The sequence below is a fragment of the Miniopterus natalensis genome, chromosome 2, assembly GCF_054644295.1.
Source record: "Miniopterus natalensis isolate mMinNat1 chromosome 2, mMinNat1.hap1, whole genome shotgun sequence".
Lineage (NCBI taxonomy): Eukaryota > Metazoa > Chordata > Mammalia > Chiroptera > Miniopteridae > Miniopterus > Miniopterus natalensis.
The window spans coordinates 77,227,926-77,253,737 of record NC_142082.1 but is presented as its reverse complement, the minus strand read 5'-3'; the positions used below and the strand labels follow the sequence as shown (position 1 = coordinate 77,253,737).

At 38.7% G+C, this 25,812-nt stretch overlaps 1 protein-coding gene across 1 annotated transcript; it reads left to right on the top strand.

The window, feature by feature from the left end:
- The first annotated feature begins 497 nt into the window (after positions 1–497).
- On the top strand, positions 498–14,428 carry DLEU7 (deleted in lymphocytic leukemia 7). Its single transcript, XM_087813848.1, has 2 exons — positions 498–962; positions 14,222–14,428. The coding sequence occupies exons 1-2, from the start codon at positions 498–500 to the stop codon at positions 14,426–14,428; spliced, it is 672 nt and encodes a 223-aa protein (XP_087669974.1).
- The last annotated feature ends 11,384 nt before the right edge of the window (positions 14,429–25,812 follow it).

Below are 25,812 nucleotides of genomic sequence, written 5' to 3'. Positions count from 1 at the left end.
AGAAGAATCAGGCACAGTCTTCCTTTGTGAGCTTTTCTCTGGTTCTTCACACTTTCACTCCCAGGAAGGTCTTTTAAGCTCGCCTCCACCCCCAGCCCCCAGTGCATGGTCACTGTCAAGCATCTTTCCAAGGAGATGGGTGTGGGGCAATGCTGGGGACAGCTGTATCTGCACATAGCTGCACATTTTCCCACCACAGCCCTAGAGCAGAGGAAGAACTAGAGCTCAGCAGTTGGTTAATTTTCAAGTGCACGCGGAGCAGCACTTGGAGCAGCCTTGAGTCCAAACAAGGCGATTCAGGCTTAAAGAGAATTTCACCGGCCAGCTCGGATCACCCACTGCGGGCCAGGGGCGGGGCCGGACACACAAGGCGAGAGGCCAGGAGGCCTAGGAACCACGGGTTAGGAAATATGACCCTGGCGACCCCAAACTCTCACCGCCTCTCTCGCTCTCTGCTCCACCTGCCTGAGGAGCGCGCAGAGCCGGCAGAGGAGACGATGGCCAGTCCCGCGCCCTTAGTGGCCTCCATCAGCCACCAAATGGTGGCTTTGCAGACCCTGCAGCTCCTGCAGCAGGAGTGGGGCTGGGGGGACGGTGCGGGCACCCCTAGGAGTTCGCGCGACCCGGACCACTTGTCCTCGGCCCCAGCGCCTCACTCTGGCCCGCTGGGGGCCCCGGAGGGGCTGGGGCTGGGGCGGGAGCGGGGCAGCGGGGGCAGGGAGTTCAGGAATGAGGGGCCCCGGGGGCAGACAAGCTCTCCAGAGATGGAGGTAGTGCGAGGCGCCGAGGGGGGCGCGGAGCTGCTGCCCTGCCCCCAGGGCCGCGGGCGGTGCACCCTGGCCAGGACGGCGACGCGCAGCGCGCTGGCCCGCGTGGTGGACTCGACCTCAGAGCTGGTCAGCGTGGAGCAGACGCTGCTGGGTCCCCTGCAGCAGGAGCGGTCCTTCCCCATCTACCTGAAGGTGAGCCTGGCCTCCAGTATCCTGCCTCTGGAGCCGGATCGCCCTGCAGGCCTGGGATGGAGACTGGGTGGGATCACGGGATCCCAAGCTGAGCTGCCCACTGCGATTCAGCACCCGGGGGGGGGGGGGGGGGGGGGGGGGCGGGGGCGGGGTGAACGGGTGGTGGTAGCAGGAGCACTCGGCACTAGTGGCAGGGAGCTCTGAGCGCGGGTTGAGGGGTGCGTGCGGAGGCGCCCACCTGGGGCCTCCTGACTATGCAGCAGAGAAGCAGGAGAGGCGTTGCCAAAGGCCTCTGGAACTTCCTTTCTCGCTCACATAAATGTAAATCAGCTTCCTGCTCCAGCTGAAGGCCCTTTCCACAGGTGCAGCTTCTAGGCATGGAGGACAGCTCCCCCTACTCCCCTTTCAAAATTAATAACCCTTCTTCTAGAACTTTAAATACACTAAGCCCCCACTGTCTTTTGTATGACGAAATCACCTACGTTAATTCAAAGTCCTTTCAAACTTATGAATCGTAGTAATTTTTGCATAAATGTAGTTCCCCACAGAGCTCAGGGACCATACAGATTCTAAATTCTCATAAAGTGGAGTAAGGGTGAAGTGGGTACCTGGTGTTGAAAAGTGAATACTAATCCTAACCCTCTGGTAAGTCAAGCACCTTATGTTTGTAGGCTGTCTTTTCCTCATAAGGTACCCAACTGTCAGGAAACAGTAGCTGCCTCCCAGGCTGAGAGGGATCGTGAATATCAGGGGGTCTGGGTTATAGTCTTGGTTTTGCCATTAATTACCCTAACTAATTTAAGGTCACAATCTCTTTGAGGCCTCTGGCATTCCAGTTTTGACTTGGAGCATTGCATTGTTCACTTCCCTTGGGAGTCTAGCAGAAGGAAATGGGCAGGGCAATGAAGAAAGCTTAGAGCACTTCTCAAGAATTGTTAGTCATGCTTTACAGGTTAAGGTTTGGAAAAAAATTGCTATATCTTGGATTGCTTATATACTATAAAAGACTGATTCAAAAACCAAACGTAATAAAGCATATCACACACCCAAATAAGCATTGTTACTCTACATTAGGGTTTCTCAGCTTCTGCTTTCTTGACATGTTGTGCTGGACAATTGTGATGGTTTGTCCTGTGCATTTTGGGATGCTTACCAGCATCCCTGCTCTCTGTCCATTAGACACCAGCAGCATACCTCCCCCCAACCACACCCCCAAGTTGATAAAACCAAATGTTGACAAATGTGTATGCATGAGAGGGGAAACTAGAATGCCTCCAGGCAGGAAACACTGCTTCACTCACCTTAGAAAGTTAAAAAATGAAGCTGCATTTCACCAATGCTCTTGAGTTGGAGATGCACCTTTTTATGTCCTTCCCAGAAATAAAAAAAAAAATCCTGCCAATTAAATTATGATAGACTTTTGATTGTAAGATAGTCTCATTTCATGGATTTTGGAAATGTGAAAAAATGTACATCTTAGAATTGATGAAATAGGATGTGTTATATGATATTAGGAGCATATACAAGACATAGATAGGTTGGCAAAAGGAGAAACCAAGTGATCCGTTTTACCTAAGGTGATCCTGGCAGGTTTCTTGGAGGAGGTAACTTTAAAAAAAAAAAAAAAGTTTGCTCTCCAGGCATTAAAGGGAAAAAGCATTTTAGGGGAACTGTGTGATCCAAGACTCAGAAGCAATGAAAGGGCTTGGGGGGAATTAAAATTAGTTCACTATGGCAGAAGGCAAAAAAGGCATGAAGGTAGAGAAACACTCACCACAATAACAATGGGTATTTTTGTAGAGCTTTACTCATTTTTTTAAAAAAACAACACAATATTCTTTTTGAACATTTAGAATTTCTCAAACACATGCAAAGAAAAAAACATGGAATGAGTTTCTTCATGGTGGATAAAAAATGCTTAATAGTACTGAGTCTTGCTAAATTTGGTGGAGAAGATGGAGTTAACCAGTTTGACAAACATTTGTTACATGAGGAAACTGATGCTCAGAGGAACTTAGGACTTTGCTGAAGATCTTGAAGTGCTAGCCCGTGATTCAAACATGGTTTTATGTGACTCTTTCTACTGAATCACACTGCTAGCTCATAGGCATGTTATGAACATCACATTGAAATAAAGTACATGAGAGTGCTTAGTAGACAGGACACAGTCATGCATGCCATGCACTGCACAACACTTGGTATATAACAATCACATTGTAGACTCTTAGTTCTGGCTGACATAACAAAATGCCACAGACTGGGTGGCTTAAACCATGAACATTTATTTTCTCACTGTTCTGGAGGCTGGGAAGTTCAAGATCAAGAAGGTGGTAGCAAGTTTGGCTCTCTTCCTGGCTCATAGATGGCCACCTTCTCAGTGTGTCCTCACCTGGCCTTTCTTCTGTGCATGTGGAGAGAGAGAGATCTCAGATGCCTCTTTCTCTTCTTATAAGGACATCAGTACTATTGGATCTGGGCCCCACCCTCTGACATAGTTTAACTTTAATTACCTCCCTAAAGTCCCTATCTCAAAATACAGTGACGAGGAAGTTAGGTTTTCAATATATGCTTTTTTTTTTTTTTTTTTTGCGGGGGGTTGGGGGTATGGAGGACAAGTCATTCCATAACACTAGGTGATTTGTGTGCCTTCTTCCATGATAGCCACTTTACATAGTGACAAAAGGCACAAGGTAAACTTGGGAAATCATTGTCAAACTAGTAATACTAGCAAGAATGCTTTAGGCACCTGCAATGCAAAGGGAGCATAGAAATGTTCCAGAGACCAGAAGGAAGCCAGGCTAGGATTTTAAAATCTTCCCCAAATGACCAGCTCATATAGAGACTATTAAACAGCCAATTATGAAGTCATTGATTGAGTTTTGTCTGTCTTCTTTTGAGAGTTAAAAATACTTATAGTTGCCAAGAGTTCTTTCTGTTCTGAAGCAAGTTTCATGGAAACTATGGCTGATGCCAACTTTCAGAGGCAGAGGAACTTTCTTGACATTGCAGATTTAACTTGCCTATGAGCTCTCCCATTTCAATTAGCTAATTCTGGTACCAATTATTTCATCACATTTAGTAGTCCTCACTGTTTTTTTCATTCTATAAGCAAGAGCAGTTGTTAGGAAACTGTTGACTTTGGTTACAGTCACTGTAATGCTCTTTGCAAAATCCAAGTGTGAATATTGGGTTACTCAGGGGAATACATTGATGATGAGTGCTTCTCTCCCCCACTAAGGTTAATTAGTGAAGCCAGTTTCTGCAGATTTTAAAATTGTGTCTTCAAAAATTACTCACATACTATTGAAGAAAAAAGTCCTGATGGTCATATGATTAAGAGCCAGAGCCAGGGGATTGCTATTGACTTGAGACAAAATTGTGCTTATATGTTAGTGAAAGGCCCAGTGACTGCTCTAGAGGTAGCTTAATTACACTTTGTAATTCCTTATAATGTGAATGATATGAGAATCAGGACATGTAAACTTTCTGAAATAAAAATTTTGCAAAAGATATTGCAGAAAGGCCCTAAAACAAAACTGCTTATGTTTGACATCTCGTTGGAAATGCTGCCATGCTCTGTTTTACAAGATTGGGGTTTGCCTTGTGAATATACCTGAATCAAGTACTTGTATCCATCATAAAAAAATGCTTTTCACAGACTTTTCTAATGAAAATGATGACATATCCAAAGCAAATGCATAAGGCACCTTAGCTACTTGTGGGCATTGACACTGGGTACAGCACAAGTAAAAATGTGTAATTTCCTGTGGATGAGAGACTTTTTAGAGTGAATGGCAGATAGTTTGGTTCTTCATTGGGTGTGTTATTAATGTGCAGTTGCATATCTATTTGAGATTGATCTGTGTTTCAATCTGGTGACTGCTCTGGGCCCTGTTTCTCTGTAGCTCAAAGCCAGATGTTGATGAACCAAGTGAAATTGGGGAAATTTGAAGCATATTGTTCCTAATAGTATGGTATTCGTGACATTCTTCTATTTAGAGGAACAACATTCCCATTTTATGTACACATCCAGTGTGGAAGGTTGTAAGGGGTTTGGGGAGAGGATTTGTGTTCCTCTGTTGGGCCTAGCACTGGGTGGCTTTAGTGGAGAATGGTCTGCTGGCCATGCTGAAGCTCATTAAGGCCAGGACCCATGACAGAAAGCTGGAGAAAAGCTTTTTCTTTTCCACTTTCTGTAGAGATCATTAGGAATTCAGGGAGAGTGAGAGGGGAAAATGTGAGAAGAAAAAAAATTTGTGGAAGCCATTGTAAGAGAATATATAACTCAAGATGTGACTGCTTTGAAAAAAAAACAACTTATATTAAAGCTAGTGGTTAAGGGAATATGAACTGATTTATGGTTTATGTAGATCTAGAAATGATTTTAGTGACATAATGAGAAAACAACAACTTGCCTAGTGGATTGTTTAAAAGTTGTCTGCATTTTGGAGCCTATAAAGTCATATTGTATTTTGAATTTATTATTCACTGGTATTGGTTTCAGGAAACAAGCTTTGAAACTGATTTCTGCTGCCAGATTCTTTTTGCCTTCAAGCCTTCAGTTTTGATGGGAGTGTTTATTTTCAGGAAGAAGCTAAAAAAAAAGCTTAACTTTTCTTCCCTTTTTGGACTTTGCAGGTGCATGAAAGTTGCTCAAGGGTTCCAGATGTGTACATTATAAATAAACACAGTGCATAATGTGGAAAAGTACAAGTGTGGTGGTTTTTCTAAGAGACCTCCCTTACACCAGGTAGGAAAAGACAGAGCAGAGGAAGGGAGAGCTCTAGCTAGGTCTCTGATTAGCTAGGAGTTGGCTTTACATGGGGTGCAGAAGGTTCCATGCCTTGAATATCTTCCAGATGGCCAACCCCTCTCAATTATGTTACAGGAAAGAGGGATGGGCCAACAGGCCAATATTCAACCTAGATGTGACCAAGGCCAATTTGAATGTTCTAACACTCAATTAACCTTAAAAAACAGTGTGGATATGGCCAAAAAAGAAACATGCAACAATTCAGTTGTAGACATTTGTGTTTCATGGCCAAAGCTAGTTTGGTGCCTCCTCTACTTGCTCCCATAAGGTCCCTGTTCATCCCACTGTGGCATCTATAGCTCCATCACTGCTCACCAGTCTCTCTCCCATACTGGACTGTGAGCTCTGCTGTCTGCATCATCAGAGCACCTGGCCCTGTTTCTGATTTGGGGCAGGTCTTTGAAGAACATTTGAGTTTTGAAAGGGAGGTTAATTCCAGCTCTGTCACTCATTTGCTGTGTGATTTAGCTACATCATTTAATCTCACCAAGCCCTATTTCTTTGAGTGAGACAAAGCGCATAAGGTGCCTCACTTGGAGCTTGGCGCCTCCTAGGTGCTCATGGATCAGACCAGTGTTCTTAAAATGCTGGTTTGCCATGTTGCTCTCATGCTTGGAAGTCTCCAGGGAGTTTGCTAGGCCACTCACAGCTTTTCACACTAGCTTATATCCTGATTCTCTGTAATTTTCAGACTGGTCTCCTCCCAGTCCCAGCCCCTGCTTGACTTCAGGCTTTTGCTTATGTTATTCATTCTAATTGCTGGGGCCATCTCTTTTCCTTATGAATCAAATACTGCTTTTCCCAACACCACCTATCTTGTAGTGTCTATACAGTCCTCCCAACCTACCATTTCTCTGATGCCTCACCCAAACCTTCATGCCCTTCTGCAAAGGTTGGCAGCACTCTAATGACCTCAACCATATTTAAAAAAAATTTTTATTGTGGGGGAAAAAAGCATAACATAAAATTTACTATTTTAAGTGTATAATTCACTAGTGTCAAGTATATTAACATTGTTGTGTAACCAATGTCCATAACTTTTTCATCTCGCAAATCTGAAACTCTATACACATTAAACAGTAACTGCCCATTTTCCCTTCCCCAGCCCCTGGCAACCACCATCCTACTTTCTGTTTCTATGTGTTTGACTATTTTAGATACCACAGTTAAGTGGAATCATACAGTATTTGTGTTTGTGTGTGATTTATTTCATTTAGCATAATGCCCTCAAGGTTAAATTATGTTATAGCATATATCAGAATTACCTTCCTTTTTAAGGCTGAATGGTATTCCATTGTATGTATATACCACAGTTTGTTTATCTATTCATGAACACTTGAGCTGCTTCCACCTCTTAGCTATTGAGAATAGTGGTGCCATGAACATGGGTTTGCAAATATTTCTTACAGATCCTGCTTTTGTTTCTTTTGGATATATACAGAGAAATGGAATTGTTGGACCATATGTTAACTTCATTTTTACTTTTACCCCCATACTACTCTCTATAATGGCTGCATGATGTTGCATTCTCACCAGCAGTGCACAAGGGTTTTAATTTTTTCACCTTCTCGCCAAAATTTATTTTCAGGCTTTTTTGTTGTTGCTGTTTTTTAAGGTAGCCAGCCTGATGGATGTGAGGTGAGCTCAACCACTCTTTTGAGCCTTAATTTTATTCTATGTGACATCTCTACTGAACAGTTTAAATAGTTTCATATCACCAATAGGATTCCAAGTTTCTATGGAACATTTTTAAATTTTGTTTTCTCCCCTTCCTCCCCTTCCTTTCCTTCTTACTGACTTTCCATTTAGCAGAGTACTTTATTCCCTTAGACTGATGGGGTGTTTTATGAATACAATGAGTTTGCATATCCATGAGCTAATTTGACATTCACATCTCTCCATGTGGTAGCTATTATTGTTTTCATTTTACAGAGGAGAAAACTGAATAGGTCATAGAAAAAATGTCTTGTCCACATATGGCCTATCAAAGGCACAGAACCAGGGCTCTGATAGCAAGCCCAGTGCTCATGAGGGAATGAGCTCTACATCCCAGGGGTCTTTGTAGCTGCCTGAGGCTGCATGTCTTACCTAACATCAGTAAAGTACCTTTGGCTATGTAGGGTAATATGCTACCAGTGTCTGCGGATTAGGACATGAGCATCTTTGGGAAGCCATTATTCTGACTACCATAGGGTAGATTTCAGCTAAAAATTTGGAAGAAATGTTCTAAAAACTAGAGCCATGGGTTGCCTTCTAACCACATGAGTTTCTCTAGTGTGGCCAAGAAAATTTTGGACAACCACACATCAAGTATGCTATAGAAAGGATTCACACATTAGGAGGAGCTTTGTATGAACCTAGTGCAGTGCTTAGATTATGAGTCTAGAAATGTCTGTTCTTCTATAGGATTGGGTTTTTGTGTTTTTACCATAGCCTTCATCGCATTTCACTGTACATTTGGATATATGCTCTATGTGTCTCATTCTCTTTACTGGGTTATAAGCTCTTTAGAGAGCAGGTACCATGTCTTACTGCCTTTATTTATTTATTTTTATTTTTCGATTAAAGTTGGCATTCCATATTATTTTATATTAATTTCAGGTATACAGCATAGTGGTTAGACACTTATGAAGTGATCTCCCTACATAGTTATTATAATATTATTAATTATATTCCCTATGCTGTATTTTACATCCCTGTTACTCTTTTGTAACTACCAATTTGTATTTCTTAATCTCTTCACCTTTTTCATTCATCCCCTCAACCCCACTCCTATCTGGCGACCATCAATTCTTTGTATCTATTAGTGTATTTCTGTTTTGTTTGTTCAGTTATTTTATTCCTTAGATTCCACATGTAAGTGAAATCCTATAGTATTTTTCTTTCTCTGTCTGACTTATTCCACTTAGCATAATACCCTCTAGGTCCAACAATGCTGTCACAAATGGTAAGATTTCATTCTTTTTTATGGCTGATTAATATTTCATTGTATATGTGCACCACATCTTCTTTTTTCACTCATCTATTGATGGACACTTAGGTTGCTTTCATATCTTGGCTATTTTAAATAATTCCACAATGAACACAGAGATACATATATTTTTTCAAATTAGTGCTTTCACCTCACACTGTCAGAATGGCTATCATCAATAACTCAGCAAACAAGTATTGGAGAGGATGTGGAGGAGGGGAACCCTCATGCATTGTTGGTGGGATTGCAAATTGGTATAGGCACTGTGGAAACAGCCTGGAGGTTCCTCAAAAAATTAAAAATAGAACTACCTATGACCCAGCAATTCTACTTCTGAGGTATTTATCCAAAGAAATCCATATCTTACTGCCTTTTATCCAGTGTAGTCAGTCAGATTCTGAAGACTAGATATAAAATTAACTGATTCATTAACTGAATCAAACAAGCTGAGGCCATTATCCCAGTATGTTAGTTGAGTCACCATTTCATTTTAAAATATAAGTGCTGGCCATCAGTTTGGACCACTATAGTTATCAATACATTTCATATCCAGACTCTGAAATTACATAAGGTTTTAGAAGTTCCAAAACTGCTTTTAGATTGCTCAGCTATAGTGTTCTAATTCTGGCAAAGCACTCAAATCCCTAGGGTAGGATATTACATCATTTCTGGAAGCACCTGGGACTTGCTAAATAAAAGCTGCTGGGAAGATGTGCTCTGTCATTGAATAGAAAGCATGGAAGTGAAGTCATCACCAATATTGATCATGGGAATTTCTACAGAAGGCCTCAACACTGTGACTTGTGGCCCCACCTTATACAGCAGAATTAGTAAGGTTTGCTTGGAAGCCATTGTGACTGGATCCATAGTTGGCCTTCAGACCTTCCAGAAAGGAAGAGAAGCAACCACTTGCTTTATTTTTCCCTTCCCTGGCTTAAGAGTCCATGGAAAGCTATTCCTATTAATTTGTTTTCTTTGACTGTTAATATATTTGAGAAAGGATTAAAAGGAAATACTGTACTAAAATAGTAAAATAAAGAGACTTTGCAAAGCTTGCCAGAGATCTGAAGTTTACCCAGGGCCTCAGGGACCAGTACAGCTGAGCAGTAGAATTTTATTATATGTATAATTTCACCAAATGATGCCTTCTTTGATTCTTTACAGTAAATGTGAAATTGACTTCAGATTTTAGGCCCACAAATATATTTTAAGGGCATTTTCATCTTCTCTGAGTGATGAATGCCTTTGTAGACTGGGTAATAGGCACATGTCCGCACACATCTCAGTGGTTCCTTCTATTTTGAATTTCCCTTTGCAAGTTGTCTTTGATCCTCCCACTTTGTACTTAGAGTTGGATCACTTCTATAAAGCCAGCGGATAATTTTCCTTGATGTGGATCTATGGGAAGTAGTCCAGAGTTATTTTTTCCCAACTTTCCCATTCCCAAGCAATGTGCTCTAGCAATATAGGTTGCCCCATAAACTATGGGACAGATTATCTAAGTAGTCCCTCATACCTTCTGAGAAAAAATGAACAATGCACAAAGGCAGGGAAGCAAGAATGCTTTAAAGAGGAAAAAACCCAAGAGTGTGGTAGCCTATGAAGCCTTGGATAAAGGATCTGTAGCACACTGGGGTCCTACTGCCATTGTTTGCTGAATTGAAGAAATAGATGTTTTGTTTCTTGAAAGATGTTCTCTGTTAAACACTTTGCTAGAAACTCAGGTTCTTCTCACTTAAGTGACAGAGTTTATTTTTTCTTTTTTGTTGTTGTTTTTTAGGGAGAGGGAAAGCTTTATTCATTGTTTTAAAAAGTCCTTACCCAAGGACATGTTTTTGATTTTAGACAGAGGAAGAGAGACAGAGGGAGAAAGAAACATTGATGTGAGAGAGAAACATCAATCTGTTCCCTCCTGCATGTGCCCCAACAGGGTTCTAATCTGAAGCCTGGGTATGAGCCCTAACTGGGAATGGAACCTGCAACTTTTTTGAGGTGCGGGGCGACGCTCCAACTAACCAAGCCACCCGGCCAGGGAGAAGTGACAGTTTTTATTAGGGAGAAGAATAGCTTTGCTTTTCTATACAGAATTAGGAAGAAAACTCTAGTTTGTCATTAAACATTGGTTCAATGTTTAGTTCTTCCTTTTATTTTATTTTGAATTATTTATTTTCCTGAATTATTGAGTTGAATTCTTAGCTCATGGTTTTTCAGTAATTATTCTTTAGCTATTAAGGCATTTAAGTCTAGCATTTCTCACTGTAGCTATATTCCACAAATTTGTGATATAGTATTTTCATAATTGTTCAGTATAAAGTATTTTAAAATTTCAATTTTTTCACTGACCCATGAATTATTTACAAATAGATTTTTAAGTCATACATGTTTTGGGAAGGTTATTTATGTTATTGATTTCTCATTTATTTGCATTTTGACTTGTATAACATAAACTTTTTGCTACTCATTGAGATTTGCTTTGTAGCAATTATAATATAGTCAGCATTCATAAATATTATATAAATTTTTGAGAACAATGTATATTTGATTATCTCTATTGAGCCAAGGTTGTGATTAGTGTTTCAATCTTTTCTCTCCAGGCTGATTGTTACGTTGTTTGATCTGTCAGTTTCTGAGAAAGCTGAGCTAAAATGTCTTTATGTTTGTGGGTTGAATATAAAGTGAGGTTATCATGTTAGGTACACACAAGTACAAATTTGTCATATCTTCTTGGGGGAATAATCCTTTTTATTAATTGGGGTTTATTTTATACCTAATAATGATTTTTTTGGCTTTACTTTGGCTTCTCTTTGCTTGGCATATATGTTAGTATTCATTTACTATCTATCTTTAGGTATTTTTAGTTTTAAATGTGTTGATATATGAAAACATATAGATTTTTAAAATACAGTCTGGTAATCACTATATTTCAAAGGTGTCTTGTTTGGTGCTTTCTTTTCACTTGTTTTATGTTTGTGTATTTATTCATTTTTACCTTTTACAGTTACGATTGATAAAGTTTTCAGGTACCTTCCCCTGCTAATTCTGAAGTTGTATGTATTATTTCTCTACTTTAATGATAATGCTCACATTTCTCACATATATACTTAACAAGTCTGAAATTTATCAATTTTGCCACCTTTCTCTTGAATAAATGCAATGCCTTAATATATCTTTCCATCCTGCTTGTTACTACTATTCAGCATTTTAGAACCATCTTGCTTTTGTAAACCCCAAGTTAGTTGTGATAATTTTTGTTTTGAACAGTCAGTTCTTTAGATCTTATACCATATTTTTAAGTTTCTTCGTTCACTGTTGCTTCTTGTATCTCCTTCTTTCCTTCTACATTGAATTTCCTCTTTCTGAATTATATCTTTAGGAAGATCTGACAGTGAGTGTCTATTTGTGGTAACTCCTTTTGTCCTTCTAAATGAAGATATATTTATTTTGCCCTGATAGTTTACTTAGATTGAAAAAAACTTCTAGGTTGACGTTTATTTGAGGATATTATTCTATGTTTTTCTGTCTTCAGTTGTGGCTTAGAAGTTCACTGTCAGTCTTGTCATCCCTTAAAACCCATTTCTTTTTTCTCTGGTTACTCTGAAGAGTAGTTTTGCCTTAATGAGTTTAGATTTGTATCTCATTTAACTTACTCTGGACAAGGCTTGTTTTATTTCCTGAATCTGAGGATTCATGTTTTGGATCAAATTTGGATAATCTTATCCATTATTCTCTTGTTTCCTGGAAATGTATTTGTTGTACATCATTGTTATGTTATCCATGTTGCTTAACCTCTCATTTATATTTCCCATGTCTTTAGCATTTCATTTTGTATTCTGGGCATTTTTTTTCACATTTATCACCCTGTTTACTAGTCCTCACTTCAGATATATTCATTCTAGTGTTTAAACTGTCCACTGAATATTTAATTTGTCATAATAGTTGGAATTTCTAGAAATAGTATTTGGTTCTTTTTCAAGCCTGATTTTTCTTAAAACATTTTTTATTTTTTTTCCTATATCTTTTATTATTTTAAGCATATTTTATAGTTTATGTCTGAAATTCTGGGAGTTTAATATTGCCCTGCATTGTATCTGCTATATCATGATGAATTGTATTTTAAATCTCATATTTGGAGTTTGTCTTTGACAGAGCTTTATGGGAATACCACAGAGGGGTGTGGGTTGTGGACATGTTCTGTGGAATAGGTTTTTGTTTGCTTTTCCTTGTGTCCATGGATATTTCAGCCCAGTTCCAATTTTCAAGTTAATTTCTTAGCATGAGTGTTCCCAGAACATGTATATGGTGTAGAGGGCAGCTCCAAACTTAAACTTTCTGTGTAGTACAGGTCCATAGTTTCACATTCTTGGGGCAACTTTGCCCTCATCCCAAACCCAGCTCAAGAGAGACTGATTTTCTTTTCCTGATGGGTATTGGTGGGCAGCTACAGTAATCTACTTTTCTTTTGTTTCTGGCCTTTGGGGATTTCCATTACTTTCCTGCAAGTGTTCTATTTTATTTACCATTTAGTAGTAAAGGGTTTTGAAGAAACTAAGCATGCCATGTTGCCAGAACCAGAAGTCTGTGGGAAGTCATTTCCATTTATTTACAAATAAATTATATGATGTGGAGTAATTTCAGAATACCATTGATATGCAATGTATTTTAGAAAATGAAACTTTTGGGTATTAAAAAGCCAGTTAATTACTTCCTTGTTTTAAACTACCTGGGAACTATTTTTTCTAAATTTGCATTGGAAATTTCTTGAGACCCTGTTCAATAAATAGTAAATCTGGGCAGTTTTTTCACATTTATCACCCTGTTTACTAATCCTCACTCAGATATATTTATTCTAGTGTTTAAACTCTCCATTGGAACCTTGAAGACACCGAGTATGGAATAATAGGAACAGAGGCTATTTGTGTATTTGTCAAAGCTCTTTTAGAACAAATAACAGAAACTCAACTTCAAATGGTTTGAGTAAAAGGGATAATTGTTGACTCAGATAAACAAAAAATGCTGGGGTTTATTTAAATATGGCTAAGTTGACATGTTCAGAAAATGTTATTAGAATCAGTCTCTTTTAATTTCTTGGGTCTATTTTTTGTGTGTGTTGGATTGTCATTGGATTCTCTGCTGTGGTGGCAAGATGTTTTCCAACAGCCTCAGTTAGAGGGAGTTTCTCTTCCCTAGCCTAGCGAATATTCTGGGACTGTGGCTTATCAGTCTATGTTGGGACACCTGTCCATCCCTGACCAATCCAAGTCGCTGAGGCTTGGTATGCTCTGATTGGCCTGGTCCCTGGAGTTGTGGAGTGGGGTCAGCTTTGGTCAAACCACACAGGATGAGAATGGGGGACAATAGTTCTCTGGGAGAAAAATCAGAGTGCTATCGTTAGAAGAGATGGGGATGGAAGCTGGGTATACAAAGCATAAAACAAATGTCCTTAATAACCTAATTGCTTGTTTGTGTTCCTTTCAGGATAGTGTTGAGTTTAGAAACATCTGCAGTCATCTGGCTCTACAGATTGAAGGACAGCAGTTTGACAGAGATTTGAATGCTGCCCACCAGTGTTTGAAGACAATAGTCAAGAAGTTGATTCAGTCACTTGCTAACCTTCCTTCTGATGCTCATGTGGTCGCCTGTGCTTCCTTGAGACAGATCTTACAGAATCTCCCAGACATATGAGTATTCGGGACACTGGAATCAAAACCACAGCTAAGCACTGCTAAGAGAACTAGGGACCTTACCTTCAGCAGACAATGGATATTTTTATTCTCACTAAAGAGACACTTGATAAAATATATAGCAACGTGACCAGTGGCATCTGTACCCTCATAGCATGTTGGTGAAAAATTTTTGAAACAGTACTTCACATTTTTAAATATGTTGACATATTTGATGACTTTTTGATGGAAATATATTCTACTTTGTGGAACTGATTGGATTCTATATGTATATATATTTATTAATTCATATTAAGTATTCATTTTTATTGAATGATACATGAATCTATATTCATATTAATGTAGACCTATGAAGTTTAATACGGTTATTCATATGATTAAAGCTCTATGTTTCTTAAAATTATCTTGAATAAATGGAATTTTTGATAATTGATAGGTTGTACTTACAGAGCACTTTATTTTTTGTTATGAGACTGATCCTTAGCTAGTGTAGGACCACATGTGTCAGTAATTATGAGTTCCAGACCTGGCATTAATAACTTACTGTTGGGCAGGAGGAGAGCTGCTTATAAACCTTGTGCTTTCATATATTGCTTTGTAAATTTCAAATGATAATGAGCTGTGAAGTACCAAGGATATATGATATGTGAATGCAAATACTACAGTACTATTAAAGTCATATGGAAACATCAAGCTCTTCTTACTGTTTCTAATATTCCACTTGAAGTAGGAAATTCTTGTGAAAAAAAGGAGGAGTTAGATATACTGTCAGGTTTCCCTAAATATTTGGTTATGAAAAGAGAGAGCTACATTTTTACTACAGCGATCTTCACAAGCTTAGGAAACACTGCATTTCTTGTTGTTTAATGATGACTGTTGAAAACCAAAGTAAATTGAAATACCACTTTTTCCTTAAAATTTTCATAGAGCCCGGGTGGGCGTGGCTCAGTGGTTGAGCATCGACCTAGAATCCAGGTGATCGGGGTTCGATTCCCGGTCAGGGCACATGCCTGGGTTGCGGGCTCGATCAATGACTCTTTCATCATTGATGTTTCTATCTCTCTCTCCCCCTCTCCTTTCCTCTCTCTGAAATCAATAAAGATATATTTTTAAAAAAATTTTCATAGAAACAACATCAGATTTAGAAAAAAAGAAGTATAATGTATATGTGCATCTTGTTTCCTAAAGGAATGAAAAACTGGGTCTGTATGGTGAGAGTATATCTACTATTAAAAAATAAAGTGGCTTTTTAAAATGTTTTTTAAAAATTATTTTATTGTTGAAAGTATTACAGATGTCCCCCATTTTCTTTCCTTTACTCCCTTCTCCATTTCCCACCCCTCCCCAGTTCTTCACCTGTCTATTGTTTGTGTCCATGGGGTGTGTATAATGTTTATATAAAAAATAAAGTGTTAATAGTAATCAAAGCCTTTTAATCCCACTTACTCTAATCCTACTGCTTCCAAATATTTTCTTCCAGAATCTGAAGATGAAAGGTAAATACATTGCTTCTCTTCATATGTAACTGACCATTTCCATAGAGGAGAATTAAATATATGAAACAATTCTAAACAAAAGAGGAAAGGGGTGTGTGTGTGTGTGTGTGTGTGTGTGTGTGTGTGTGTGTGAGAGAGAGAGAGAGAGAGAGAGAGAGAGAGAGAGTGTAAGGGAAGGGTGGGCCAGAAAGGTAGAACATTTATCCTTCCCAGAAAGGGAACAATCTTTCGTGTTTAGTTTTCCTACTCCTGGGACACTGTGTCCTGGGAGTATCGCTGTATTTTATCATGCAGTCTTTCCCCAGGGAAATTACCCAGGACTCTTCGTTAAAGACTTGCCATTATTTGTAGGCTGCATTCCCCATTGTGATCAGTAGCTCTCTCAACCACTATTAATATAAGATTTTTATTGTCTTACCTCAAGAAATATTGAGTGTTCTTGTGTTTTCTATTCATGCTTGTGCTTTCCCCCCACTTTGCGATGTATTTCCCATAAACCAATTAAAACCTTATGCATCTTTCGAGACCTGATTTGCCTACCCCCACCTCCATGAATCCCCCTGGATCATCCTACTAGGACATGGGATCTTCCTCCTGTGAACTCACATGAAATACATTTTGTGCTACTGAATGTAGGCATTTATCATATACCATCTTATAACATGGCTATTCATATACCTGCTGTTTAAGGTCAGCTTGCTGAGGGCAGGGATTATTCTAGATATCTTTGCATATCATATAGAAGCTACAGTTCTAAAAGTTCTTTGATCCTATTATAACTTCCATTGCCCCTACCACCTTTTTACAACTACCACCCCAATTCTTATTTCTGTGGCTTACTTTCTATGGTCAATCTGTATAACATTTGGTTGTATATGCCACCAATTCCCTTCTCATATTTTTTTTTAGTTGAATGCTACTGGCTAACTCCATTTCTGGTCAAGACTAACTCTGCATACTCCATGTCTGCACATGAGTTTGTTTTGTTTTATTGGTGAAGGGGACTTATTTTTTTAATTTTTAAAATTTATTTTTTTATTTAAATATAGTTGATATACAATACTATTTTAGTTATACTAGTTCCAGCTATATAAAATAGTGATTTGACACTTTTATACCTTAAATGTGATTACCCTGCTAATTCTAGTAATCATCTGTCTCTGTGCAAACACCACAATATTATCGACTATATTCCCTTCATATTTTTCACCCATCCCCCCACCTCCTCTCCTCTGGTAACCATCCCTTTGGTTTCTGTTTCTATGGGTCTGTTTTTGTTTTGTTTTTCAGATTCCATATATAGCTGAGACCATATATATTTGTCTTTGTTTGACTTATTTCACTTAACATGATACCCTCTAGGTCCATCCATGTTGCAAAAGGCAAAATTTCATTATTTTTTATTGCTGTGTAATATTCCATTGTATATATATTTACCACATCTTTTTTATCCATTTATCTACTGATAGACACAGTCTCTTCAAATGATGTTGGGAAAACTGGACAGATACATGGAAAAAAAATGGCACTGGACCACTTTCTTACACCACATACAAAACTAAACACAAAATGGATTACATACTTAAATGTAAGGCCTAAAACCACAAACTCCTAGAAGAAAACATAGGTAGTAAATTACTTGACATCAATCTGAATCTTTTTGGATATATTCCCTAGAGCAAAGGAAATAAAAGCTAAAATAAATGTTACTTCATCAAACTAAAAAGCTTCTGCACAGAGAAGGAAACCATCAACAAAACAAAAAGTCAACCTACTGAATGTACATGAGTTTTGGTTGTGCCTTGAGAACACACACAGCTGAGCCAATCTCACTTCATGGCTCCCAATCTCAAGGGGCCCCTGTGTTATTCATTAACACTACTTCATTTTCTAGACCTACGTTACACAGTATGGTAGCCACTGGCCACACGTGGCTCTTGAACACTTGAATATGGCTAGTCTGAACTGAGGTGTGCTGAAACTGGAAAATGCACACTGGCTTTAAAAAACAGTACATACTTTAAAAAAAAGAAAAGTAAAATGCCTCAATGATTTTTTATACTGATTATATGTCCAAATGACAACTTTTTGAATATGTGGGGTTAAATAAAATATATAATTAAAATTAATTTACCTGTTTCTTCTTACCTTTTAAGGTGGCTAATAAAAAATTGGAGTTTTATATGTGGCTTGCATTATAGTTCTATGGGATAGCACTGTCACAGAAAGTTTACTAGACAATTCAAAACTGTCCTTGGCAATTTACTCTTTAACAGGTTGTTCACACTTTCTCAAAATTGGTTCTTCTCCATCCTTCTCATTCTCAGCTGATGACATTGCTTCTGATTGTACAGGGAAAAGAAGAGCCATCAGCAGTATATGTTCATCTTCACACTGGCAGATGTACCTTATATCTATGTTCCCTTTAAAAAGGACCTTCCCTGCTCCTGCTCCTGCTCCTAGCTGAGGCTACTTGATGACTTAGGCACTGAACCCTATTCCCTCTAACTTCCTTGAGGGCTTCCCTCTTAGGCTCCTTCCCTTGTCTGCATTACCAGTTTTTGCCTTTCAACAGAAGCATTTCTATTAGCATGATATTGTGTAATGACATTTCCAATCTTTGAAAAGCAGTTCCTCCAAATAGTACTCTATTTCTCTGCTCTGCTTAAGAGTAAAACTCATTGCCATTGTCCACTTTATTTGTCTGCAATTCCTTTTTGAACTCACTTGAAACAGATTTTGTATCCACAATTCCACAAACTCTCCCTTATCATGACCTCTAATTACCAACCCACTGGTGAATTCAATGGTAAAGTCTCAATTCTTATCTTAAGTGATCTATCAGCCGCTTTCGACACACCGATTACTTCTTTCTTGAATCACTTTCTTAGTCGGTTTCCAGGTCAGCAGGCTTCCTGGTTTTACTTCCTCGCAAACTCACTACACAGACAGACCTTTTCCCTTCCTCCACATCCCCTGACTTCTGAAGTTTGGATGAGTCAGGCTCATTCTTGTTCTTCTTCTCTATTTAAACTCACTTCATGGCAATTTTAAATATCAGCTATTCACTAATGGTGCCCAGATATATGTCTTTTTCTCTGAACTCCAGACTTCTGTAGCCAACTGACTACAGAATATTTCTACTTGAGTGTCTAAAAGATATTTTAAATTCCAAAATGAAATTTTGATCCCCAAACCCGCTTCTTCCCCAATTTCTAAATCTTACTTGGCGTTGGCTCATGTCCTTTCAGTTATATAGGCAAAAAAAGTTGAACTCAACTTGACTCCTCTATTACTTTCCCCTCTAGCCACTCAACTGGCACATCTTATTGACTCAGCCTTAAAATTACATCTCAAATTTGATCACTTCTCACCACTTTCACAGACACTACCCCAGTCCTGGGCACTATTATCTTCTGCCTGGGATATTGCAATACCTTCCTAAACAGCCTCACTACTTCACTGCCCTCTCTTCATTCTCCATTTCCCACACATTAGCCACAGTAAAACAAGTCAGACCAATTACTCATGTACTCTAAATACACCATGGCTTTCTTTTTACTCAGAATAAAATCCAAATTCTGCCTGTGACCTACCTCCTACTACACTTCTAACAACACTGGCTTCTTTGCTGCTCTCACCTCTTCAAACACAACTAGTCTCAAGATCTTTGCACTTGTTCTTCCCTCTGCCTGAAAGACTTTTCTCTCATCTATTTCAAGTAGGTCTCTGCTCCAATGCCAGCTCATTAAAAAGGCCCCCTTTAGCCCCCTCACTGCAAATAGCACTCCTGTCACCTCCTTATCCCTTCTCCTTGCTGTTTTCTTCATAAGGCCATCTCGTAATGGCTTGAATTTATATGTTTGTTTTTTTGACTCTTATAGTGGGTTGAATGGTGGTCCCTAAAGTTTGTCTCTGTCCTCATCAATGGAACTTGTGAGTATTACCAAGTGTAGCGAAAGTGACTATGCCCTTGAATAGTAACAGACATGATTACATTAGGGATATTGAAATGAGATTATTTGGGATTATAAATGCCACCACAAATGTCCTTATAATGAAGAGGCAAAGGGAGACAGTGGAGGCAGCAGTGTGACAGGCACAGGTTGGAATGATGTATCTACAAGTCAAGGATACTGACAGCGAGAAGAAGCTGCAAGAGGCAAAGAATGGATCTTCCCTTCCAGCCTCCAGCAGGAGAGCTGCCTGCTTAATACTGGATTTTGGACTTTCGGTCTCCAGAACTGAGAATAAATTTCTGTTATTAAGACACCTGTTTGTGATCATTTGTTACAGCAGCCATAAGAAACTAAGCACACCTGTTTTCCTTATTAGAATATAAGCACTGGGCCATTGTCTGTGGCTATATCATCAGTATTGTAGAAATGTCTGGCACAGAGCAGCAGCTCCATCACTATTTGATGAATAAATATATACAAGTCATGTGGTTAGTCACTGAAGCTATTTTTTTAACCATAAAATTTGATTCCTGTATAAATTCCCCAAGTCTTTCATACCTTTTCATAAATACCTAAACTCAAAGGAAAAAGTTGGACAATTTTTAAGAGTTAAATGAATCAGCACATCTTGGTCAAGGGCTGGGTTAAAAATGATTATGTAGTTATTATTTAATAAGTGGTTAATAATCATGTTGATCATTATAACAATTACTGGGCCAGTCCAGTACACCCTGAAGAGTGGTCCATTTTCTCTTCTCCCTTACCTCAAAGACCACATATATGTGCCTTTAAAAAAGAACATTTTAAGCTTCATTATTGTGGGCTGTTTTAGCCGACAGCCATATCATCGTCATCAACTAAAATAATAGTAATGAAAATTCCTACATTTTTATGGCTCCAGAAATGTTTTGGGGAATTTGGTCATCTTGGAGTCAGCCCCAAGTTTTAATTTAAGACCATATAGTGCCTGGAGCAGTGGCATGGGGACACTTTGTAGATGTTTCTTCATAATGCTGAGGAAATTTGAGTCATGATACTTTGCTGAACTTCCTTGGATATTTCACACTCCTATTGTCCTGGATTCTTTTTTCTTTTTCTTTTTTTTCTTTTCCTTCTTTTTTGGGGAGTTTTTTTTCCCTTTTTTTTTCTTTTTCTTTAACATATTACAGATGTCCCATTTACTCCCCAATGACACGATCCACCTCATCCCTTCCCCCTCCCCAGTCCCTCTCCCCACCATTGTCCCTGTCCTTGGGTTGTGCATATATGCATATAAATTCTTTGGTTACTCTCTCCCCCTCCACCCACTTGCCCTATTCCATCCCTCTGACATTCGTCAGTCTCATCTATGCATTTCATGTCATTGAATCTATTCTGTTCACCAGTTTATTAAGTTCTTTAGATTCCACATATAAGCAAGATCATGTGATGTTTGTCTTTCGCTGCCTGGCTTATTTCACTTAGCATAATATTCTCCAGGTCCATCCATACTGTCCCAAAGGGTACGAGATCCTTCTTTAAAGCTGCGTAGTATTCCATGGTGCAAATGTCCCACAGCTTTTTTATCCACTCATCTGCTAATGGGCACTTGGGCTGTTTCCAGATCTTAGCTATTATAAACTGTGCTGCTATGAACATTGGGGTACATATATTCTTTCTGATGAATGTTTCAGGATTCTTAGGATACATTCCTAGGACTGGAATCACTGGGTCAAACAGCAGCTCCATTTCTAATTTTTTGAGGAAACTCCATACTGTTTTCCATAGTGGTTGCACCAGTCTGCATTCCCACCAGCAGTGTACTAGGGTTCCCCTTTCTCCACACCCTCACCAGCACATGTCGTTTGTTGCTTTGTTGATGGCAGCCATTCTGACAGGTGTGAAGTGATACCTCATTGTGGCTTTAATTTGCATCTATCTGATGATTAGCCACATTGAGCATTTTCTCATGTGTCTCTTGGCCATGCATATGTCCTCTTTGGAAAAGTGTCTGTTCAAGGCCTTTGCCCATTTCTTAATTGGGTTGTTTGTCTTCCTCTTGCTGAGTACTATGAGTTCTTTGTACACTTTGGAAATTAGCCAATTATCAGATACATCCTTGGCAAATATGTTTCCCAGATTGTGGGGGTCCTTTGTATTTTGAGGCTGTTTTCTTTTGCTGTGCAGAAGCTTTTCAGTTTGATGTAGTCCCATATGTTCATTTTTTCTTTTGTTTTTCTTGCCCTAGGAGATGTATCAGTGAAAATTCCGCTATGTGGGATGTCTGTGACTTTACTGCCTATGTTTTCTTCCAGGATTTTTATGGTTTCGTGACTTACATTTAAGTCTTTTATCCATTTTGAGCTTATTTTTGTGTATGGTGAAAGTTGGTGGTCGAGTTTCATTTTTTTGCATGTATCTGTCCAACTTTCCCAGTACCACTTACTGAAGAGACTGTCTTTACTCCATTAGATGCTCTTGCCTCCTTTGTCAAATATTAACTGATCATAATGGCGAGGGTCTATTTCTGGGGTCTCTGTTCTGTTGCATTGACCTATATGCCTGTTGTTGTACCAATACCAGGCCATTTTTATTACAGTGGCTTTGTAATACAGTTTGAAGTCTGGTAATGTGATCCCTCCCACTCTGTTCTTTTTTCTCAAGATGGTTGCAGCTATTCAGGATCTTTTTTGGTTCCATATAAATTTTTGAAATGTTTGTTCTAGGTCTGTGAAATATGCTGTTGGTGTTTTCATAGGAATTGCATTAAATTTATAAATTGCTTTGGGTAGTATGGACATTTTAATGATATTAATTCTTCCAATCCATGACCATGGTATATTCTTCCACTTGTTTAAATCTTCCTCTATTTCTTTTTACAGCTTCACGTAGTTTTCTGAGTACAGGTCTTTTACATCCTTGGTTAAGTTTATTCCTAGGTATCTTATTTTTTTAGTTGCAATGGTAAATGGTGTTGCTTTTTTAGTTTCTCTCTCTGAAAGCTCATTGTTGGTGTTTAAGAATGCCATTGATTTCCAGATGTTGATTTTGTATCCAGCTACATTGCCAAATTCGTTTATCAAATCTAGTAGTACTTTGATGGAGTCTTTAGGGTTTTCTATGTACAATATCATGTCATCTGCAAATAATGACAGTTTTACTACCTCCTTTCCAGTTTGGATACCTTTTATGTTTTCTTCCTGTTTGATGGCTGTGGCTAGGACTCCAGTACTATGTTGAATAAGAGTGGTGAAAGTGGACATCCCTGTCTTGTTCTGGTTTTTAATGGAAATGGTTTTAGTTTTTTCCCATTGAGTATGATGGTGGCTGTAGGTTTGTCATATATGGCCTTTATTATGTTCAGGTATGTTCCCTCTTTTCCCACTTTGCTGAGAGTTTTTATCAGAAATGGGTGCTGGATTTTGTTGAATGCTTTTTCTGCATCTATTGATATGATCATATGATATTTGTCCTTCATTTTGTTTATGTGATGTATCACATTTATTGATTTGTGGATGTTGTACCAGCCTTGCATCCCTGGAATAAATCCCACTTGGTCATGATGTATCATCTTTTTAATGTGTTGCTGGATCCAGTTTGCTAGTATTTTAGTGAGGATTTTAGTATATATGTTCATCAGGGATACTGGCCTGTAATTTTCTTTCTTTGTAGTATCTTTATCTGGTTTTGGGATTAGGATGATGCTGGCCTCATAAAAAGAGTTCGGGAATTTTCCCTCCTCTTGAATTTTCTGGAATAGTTTGAATAGAATAGGTGTTAATTCTTCTTAGAATGTTTGGTAAAACTAGCCTGTAAATCCATCTGGTCCAGGACTTTTGTTTGCTGGGAGTTTTTTGATTACTGCTTCAATTTACTTAGTTGTTATCGGCCTATTCAGGCTTTCTGCCTCTTCTTGATTCAGCTTTGGAAGGTTGTATGCTTCTAGGAACTTGTCCATTTCCCCCATGTTGTCCAATTTGTTGCCATATAGTTGCTTCCCCTGGAGTCTTGTGTTTAGATGCTCTATAACAATGATTTTTGGATGGTGGAAGTACATTTGCTTGTGGAATAAAACTAGGGGCCATGCAAAAACTTTCTAAGCAGAGCTGGATGAACAAGTAACAAAATGGAACCTCCACCTCTTCTCTTGTCCTTAGATGTTCTCCTCATCTTCACTAGCTTCTGTACTTTCTAAAATCCTGGAGTGCTCCCAGGTCAGCCTGATGCTACATCTTAACTACACACCTTATACTTTTTATTAAAAAGTTTTTTATTGATTTGTAAAAAATATGTCTTTATTAATTTCAGAGAGAGGAAGGGAGGGGGGAGAGACAGAAACATCAATGATGAGACAGTTATTGATCGGCTGCCTCCTGCATGCTCCTTCCTGGGGATTAAGCCCACAACCCAGGCATGAGCCCTGACAAGGGATCAAACCTTGATCTCCTGGATCATAGGTCGATGCTCAGTTGCTGAGCCATGCCAGCCAGGCAAGAAAAGGTTTTATTGATTTTTAGTGAGAGGAAGGGAGAGAGAGAGAGAGATGTGAGAGAAACATTGATCAGTTTCCTCCCATTCACCCAACTAGGGATCAAATCCACAGCCTGGGTATGTGCCCTGACTGGGAATGAAACTTGTTATCTTTTGGTGTATGGGGCCATGCCCAACCAACTGAGCCACACTGGCCAGGGCTCACACCTTATACTTTTTAATATACAATTTTAATAAATTTTCTTTTGTGTTTTTAGGACTAGTTCTCTCCCTCCATTTAAATGCTTTTCTACATTTCTAACTGATATAGTTTTTCCTCAAAGTGGATTAGTTTCCTTGGTTTAAATGAAAACCTTTGGAAGGTAGGAAATCGTTCAGATACTTATTTCATACAGAACACAATACTTCAAGAATTAAGTCTTTCCTGTCTAAAAATTCCTTCCAAAAGTTAGACCCACTTTCCATTCTTCTTCATGCTCTGATGCTAGATACTTATGTAGTAAATCTATCTGAGAGGAGTATAAATTCTGTAGACATTTAATTCAGCAGAACTTCAAATAAATGTTTCTTATAATCTCGGTATCCTCATCGGGATCTCAGTGTTCCATTCTATAGCCAAAATATGACCACAGTCCTGGTTTCACTTAGCTGTTGTAGCCCTGATGTCTATTACCTGAGAGCTTACATTTGTCTGATGTAACTTATTTATTGCTACCCTCGATAGAGGTGATACTTAAAGCAGAACCATAGTTTATAAATTTCTCTCCTTGTAGACAAGCTTATATCTGCTCCATGCTTATGGTCATAAGTCAGGAGACACTTTCAAGGTTGGCAGAAATCTTTCCCTATACAGAATTAACACTAATTCGTTCCTCTTGCTTTGATGGAGACATTGATAATAATCATGGCCTCATTTTCTTTCTGCTTAAAAAAGCATTATGTAATGTCTGTGGAGCATATAGGGTATCTAGTGGGAAAATAAATTTAAAATGATCTTAAAAATAAGTAAAAAACAGTGTTGGCTTAGTTGCTACAAAGAAGAGAGAGGAGGGACTACCAACCCCCTACCCTCCTGTCACTCTAGCTCTGACTGTAGCTTAAGAGCACTGGAGTACAGCACAAGCTCAGAACACCCTGTAGTGTATGTGTGTGCATGTGTACATGCTTGTGTGCATGTATGTGTGTAATTTCCTATATCAATAAATACATGATTTCCAGGTGTCTCCTCTCACTTCCTTTACCCACTTCAGTAATTTGAAATATGAGTTGAAAAGATCTTTGAATGGGGAGATTTCTTTATTAATAATTGTACCTCCAAAGATAAGAAATCCCAGAATGACATGCAGTTCTAAGCAATGATTATATATCTAACATGTTCCTGAATGGGTTTTTGAGTCCTGACTAATTATTACGTCCTAATTTCCCAGGCTTTAAAAACAGTTTATTACAAATAAAATGAG

Coding starts and splice junctions, on each gene's coding strand:
- DLEU7 (XM_087813848.1), top strand. CDS start 498: ATGGCCAGTCCCGCGCCCTTAGTGGCCTCCATCAGCCACCAAATGGTG. Junction 963..14,221: donor CCTTCCCCATCTACCTGAAG/GTGAGCCTGGCC, acceptor TGTTCCTTTCAG/GATAGTGTTGAGTTTAGAAA.